This window comes from Stegastes partitus, unplaced genomic scaffold (assembly GCF_000690725.1).
Source record: "Stegastes partitus isolate 25-593 unplaced genomic scaffold, Stegastes_partitus-1.0.2 Scaffold1916, whole genome shotgun sequence".
NCBI lineage: Eukaryota > Metazoa > Chordata > Actinopteri > Pomacentridae > Stegastes > Stegastes partitus.
Window position 1 is genome coordinate 129,397 of NW_007579647.1, and position 6,000 is coordinate 135,396.

At 41.8% G+C, this 6,000-nt stretch overlaps 1 protein-coding gene across 1 annotated transcript in view; it reads left to right on the forward strand.

Moving 5' to 3' along the window:
• The window catches only part of tyw1 (tRNA-yW synthesizing protein 1 homolog (S. cerevisiae)), a gene marked incomplete at its 3' end in the record, with an annotated part of 35,629 nt that overhangs the window by 18,213 nt on the left and 11,416 nt on the right, over positions 1-6,000 (forward strand). The window contains exons 9-11 of the mRNA XM_008302984.1: positions 1,701-1,753; positions 1,872-1,990; positions 3,311-3,420. Of these exons, the coding sequence (XP_008301206.1) occupies positions 1,701-1,753; positions 1,872-1,990; positions 3,311-3,420 (282 nt within the window). The remainder of the gene's footprint in view (positions 1-1,700; positions 1,754-1,871; positions 1,991-3,310; positions 3,421-6,000) is intronic.

A 6,000-nucleotide genomic window follows, 5' to 3' on the forward strand; every position in this document is an offset into this window, starting at 1 on the left:
AGTGTAGTTTGTTTCCAGAATCGTCAATAGAATTGTAACCAAATAACTTCTGTTCAGCAGCCGTTTGCAGCAGCAGGCTGCATGTAAGCCTCCTGTTAATTAGCTGTGGTGGCAAATTAAAGTCCTCTTTAAAGAGCTGGTTGACAAAGCAGCTGTCACTGATTTAGGTCTTTCAGTCTGTTTGTTTACGTTTGATATGCCGTTTTATTTTTAAATTAGAGCGATGTTGTCTTTCGAAGAATCACTATGAGATGTGGTGGTTTCTTGAGAATTTGTCTGGTAGAATGTAAATTTTAGGATTGCACATTTTCAATGAATTATGTTGCCTCACAGGCACTGCACAGAAACACATGCATGGTAATTAATATCTGTGCCTGTGCAGATGAACTCTGTTACGATGCCTCCAGGTGAAAGTCTTGGCTGGTTTAGCTCTGTTTCAGAGGCTTTGTCTCCACTAGAACTTCAAAGGACGTGGAAGGCCTTAAATTCACAAGATGAGAAAGAAACATTGCTCACTTTAAAATAATTAATAGTTAAACTAGAAGGCCACTCAGAGAGCGCATACTCCGCCAAGGCCAGTGCCTTATCTTGCAATTTTTGGTATTATTAAAAAATGATCCGGATCTGCGCCAAAGTTAATGGGCTCTTTCCTTTCCCGTGCTCCACCTCTCCACCAAGCTTCGTGAAATTTGACTTGGTAATTCTTAAGTAATCTTGCTGGAAAAAAACTATTAGGTGCTGGTCAGCATGTTTTTGTTCCAAAGTGCAAAAGGAACATCAAACATTCGGTGTTTAAGAAAAAAGAAAATAAATTCTGTGTGTGTGTCGCTTTGTGTTTGTGCTTTTGTAGTTGGTGTTCTTTTTCTACGCACCAGAAGACTATCCTTGATCAGTGGCAAGCTGTCTCATTGAAGTATTACATCAAAAAAATGAGCATTTTCACCACTCAGCCTTCTCTACAAATATATTCATGAGCCTTGATGAATAACATTCACATTTGACTCATCTATCATCAATCCCGGGATCTGTGGAAGCAGGTAGCGCTCATGCACACCTTGGCACAAACGCCCTGCTGTGTTTTTAGGTTTATCACGTGCAGTTGCGCTTAATAGCAGGTAAAACACATACAAGCTTCCAAAATAAGAAGTTTATCTCCTCAAGTCCACATCAGACTGCAGTGCTGCTTCTTGGCTTACTGGGAGGCCACATTAAATCACTTCAAAAGTCATAAATCCCTTCTAGGATTTCTTGAGTACGTTACCTGTTAAAAGTATTCTCTATGGCAGATATCACAGTGGAGGATATAGAGAGAAGAGAAAGAGAGAAGCCTGCATGGACTCATCCAAACGTGGCCGTTTGAAGCCTTAGTAATAAGAGGATAGAGAGGCACACCTGTGAGAAAAGTGCATTTGAAGCACTTGATCCTCCTTTTGTGCCAAAAAAAAAGGGAATGAGAAACGCTCGTCCTGCCTTTCTACATTTGAGCAGCCGTGAGACACTGTGTTGGAGACGTTCAGTAGCCTTTAGCAGAGGACTGTGAATGAGCAGGGTTTTGTAAATGTTGAGCTGGGTTTCATTGACTCCCCAAAGATAACGTAGCGTCCACCCTTGTGTCTGCTGAATCAGTGGTTCTGAATCAAAAAGCTGTTTACTGATGAAAACCTTATTCTTCACACGTTGTTCTTTATCTTTCTGTGCAGGATATAAACTAATTGGAAGTCACTCAGGAGTGAAGCTTTGCCGATGGACTAAGGTAATTTGCCCTTCCTAATAGATCAATACGTTTCTTTGGTAACTTTATTTCCTAAATGTAGAATACGACCGTCTGACGAGCTCAGCGCATGACTCTCAATGTTGTTTCTCTTGGTTAGTCTATGTTACGTGGGAGAGGAGGCTGTTACAAGCACACTTTCTACGGCATCGAGTCCCACCGGTGCATGGAGACTACGCCCAGCCTCGCCTGTGCCAACAAGTGTGTCTTCTGCTGGAGGTGCGTACCGGTCGGTTGTCAGTAATCATCACTGAGGAGAAATTTAATTGGCTTTTTTTCTATTAATTTCACTTGCCACCAACATAGACGCCGCAAAAGTTAGACAGACTTGTGTAAACTTTAAAGAAGTTACCAGATGATTCCCATCACTTAATTTGTTCATTGATTATTGCCTGATTATTACATACAGTGTCTTAGAGCTGCACTAGAACAGACTTAACTCCAGCTTTTTGGTATGTTTTGAATGTTTATTTAGCTGTATAATGATTTAATTAACCCAGGTGATGCGAGATATTCTGCTGCCCCATTATCTAGAACTTTAATTTTTTTAATAAAGGTTGCGTTTTTCAGTGTATATGTTTACTTGAAGAGCAGTGGAACCTACCACAAGATGGAAGAGAACTTAGTTGCATAGCATTAAGGGACTGTTGTCTTGACGCTTTGTTTTTCTCCTCAGCTGAACCCAACTTGTTTACTTCATTACTCCCTGTCGCTGAGTGAAGATCTCATTGTGGCAAACAAGTTAATGATTCATGTGCAGAAGAGTAATGGCCGGCGTTGCTGCGAGGCCTAAATACGGACACTGATTCATCGTGACATCAGTGAAAGATTGGACCTTTTTCTCCCCTTAAGTTCCATTTGAGGAGGCGACTCTGTTGAGCACTGAAAGGTCGCTGTCAGAATGTGCAGCGGTGAACTGCTTCCCTGTCATCACAGATATGCCAGTCTCTCTCAAGGCAGCTATGTGGGATGACAGGAAATAAGCAATTTCAGGGCACAGACGCATTGTCGCCGCTGCCCTCGCCATCCATCTCTCTGTGGCAACAGGTGGAGTTAGATTTGTACGGGCAGCGGCGGTGCATGCGATGTTAGCGTCTGCATATGCATGCGACAGACTGTCTGAATATTGTGATGCCTCAGGATTTGTTATTGCACATAGACATCACACTTGGACAGTTAGAAGGTGTTATTAGCACCCAGAGGAGGAGCAGTTTTTGACAGTGGCATGCATTCTTCCACTTAATATGTTTATAGGGTGAGAATACACACACCCACATAATTCACTTTCAGCTTGTGAATAAACATCTTCGGTCTTAATATGTGTCACCTTTTTAGATAAAAGCTCCTCTGATTCAAGTAAAATATGTTTTTTGTGCTGGTCAAAATGTATTTGTGTTAAATGAGCGCAGGCTAATGGCCCAAGTCGGTCTGCGTGAGAGTCATACCTTTGAGCAATGCTGCTTGTCAGTTGATTCCATAGGCGTCATATAAAGATGGATGTAGTGATGTGTGACGCTCATGTCTGTGCTCCACGAACAGACATCACACCAACCCTGTGGGCACAGAGTGGCGCTGGAAAATGGACCCCGCAGAGAAAATCCTGCAGGACGCCGTGGAGAAGCACCAGACCATGATCCGACAGTTTAGAGGTTGGTGTTTGACCAGGTCACGCATGCAAATTCTGTTCTGTTTTTCTCACTCTGTCTGGCTATTGCTTGATTTATTCACTTGTTGCACTGCTAGGTGTACAGCAGAACATGCACACAATAGCACCCACAATCCTGTTTTTTGTCATGCACAATTTGCCTTCTTGCTATTCTCAGTTTACTGCTTATGACCTTTTGCAACTTAGCGTGTAATGACGCAGAGTGAAGGTTAAAATTCTGATGTTCTGTCTGCTGTTTCGTCATGCAGTTGCAGCGCCACCTCATAAATCACTTCTAAACTGCCACACACACAGCTTAATGCACCCATCTGGTACCTCCAGTACCTATAGTGAGTGTGTAATGGTTATATATAGAAGAATTACATCTGTCCCTACCTCCAGTTTTTCGGGCTCCATTTGTACTACTTGTACTAACACTGCTGGCATTTGGGACTTTTTCTCTGGCAGATCCCAGCGTTGGCTGAGTACGGCTGGTTGGCCGCCTGAAGCTCAGTCAAAACAGAATTTAGTGATCATCCTGTGAGAGTGCCCTAAGCAGATTTTCCTTGAGAGGTTTTTGAGAAATGTTGTCTAAACATGCTGGTGACACATTTCTTAGGCATTTATTAAAGTAAACAAGCCCTGTTTGGGAAATTATTTGTATTTCAGATGGATTTAAAGGTTTTAAGCGAGCTCTTTGCCAGATTAGAATTAGTACTTAGTTGAGGTTTAACTACTGCATCTCAGGCTGCGACCTCTGTTTAGTATTGCTGTCGATAAATCCGTCCTTATGTTTCAGTGAAGCAATAAATCATTTCAAAAAGGCAACGACATTCAGTTTACAATCATATAAATCCTCACAGTTGAGGAGCTGTAATGAATGTTTTTGCTAGATGATAGATTATGAATATTTAATAGTCCAAATTTGTATCTATTGTGTGTTTGGTTTTTGTTGTGACATGTACAAAGGTTTGCTCACACAGGATCAATACATTTCTCAGTCGTGTTTTATGTTGAGCGTCTCGCACTTGAGCATCAGCTGCAGTGGAGAAGTAAGTTCTTACTCTGCCTCTCTGCGAATTGCACTGTTCATTATTTGACACGACTGTGGCTGTGCAGCCTGTTGAGACTCTGAACTAATTTAGCCTACCGACCCTTGTCGGCGTAGCCTCGCACGCACGTAAAGACTATTCCCGTCAAGCCCAAACTCAATTTGCCAAACTGTCTTCTTTCCAGCTCAGCTCGTTGTTGGTTTCTTTTCTGTTTTTGGTTTAACTCAAACTTAAGTCTGCACCAGCGCTTTCCCTCAGGATCATTTCATGCTGGCACCATGGCCTACTTTAAATATGTCACTTATAATGCAGATCGTTACATTATATTACATTATACATAAATATATGAAATCCCCAGAACATTCACATCAAAGATCAATCAACTCACATGCACGAGCGTTTCACCAGCCAAGTCGTCTTAAGACCTGGCTTCATCCTGACTGTCAGAACGCTGCCTCTTTAACCTCAAAGCTGCTGCTGATCCCATTATAAAACAGAGAAGCCATTGTACTCAGGAAATGGTATAAACGCCAAATGTGAAAAGCGTCTGAGACGTATCTTCTTCAAAGGGCTACTTTATAGGTAATAACATTCTCAGAGCAGTTATTCAGGATGTATTGTAATGCGCGTCATCGTAGACTGTGTAATTTCCTGAGGCAGTTGTAATGGAACAATAACTCAAATTTGGTTATGTTGACAGGAGGCTTTCATAAGTCACTTAGAGTAAAAAAAAAAAAAAAGTATTTGTCTCATAAAGGATGACAGCATATAAGGAAAACTTCAGCTGTTTTTCCTAAACAAAGCTTTCTAATTAGAACCACACTGCAGCACTAGGCACACGCCTTTATTGTCATCATCATCCATAATCTTCTTTCCAGTTGCACTATAAAATCAGATTATGCAGCCTTCAACTCCATTTACAATTGACAGTGATACGCTTTACTCTGCTTAACACAATGGACTATCCAGACAATGCCTCGAAAAACCCTTCAGTGTGCTTCAACAGGTTAGTGCCTTATGGTCTGCTGCATAAACTATCTTATCAAAATAGCAGTTTTAACTGTCCTGCAGCAGCTTATGATTGAAGCTATTTGTCACTGCTGCGTTTTGCATTCGTCAATACTTACAATGTAATGCAGTTTGTGCTCCTTGTTGGCAGCTGGCAGTCCCACATGAGTCTGTACTCCAGGCGTTTGTGGTACAACTCACACGAGGCTACTGTATGTCACTGTGCAGTACATTTGCACATCAGAGAGAAGCTTGGTGATATTCTGACTTTGGTAGCGAGCGCATGAATTAAATATTTTGTTGTGAGATTATTTTAGCAACAATAACACAGCACTTTTGGTTTTTGAAATGGCTCACTCCAGTCATGCATGCTGCACTTCTGCTGTGCACCCGTTTCATCCCAGCCCCTACGCTATGTTTGATTTTACCAACCAAAAGCATTGAGCGGCCATCAAACAATGCCGTCTGTGTGTTTCCCAAAGAAGTCTGCAAAGATAGCCTCAGGATATTATTAAGATAGTGAG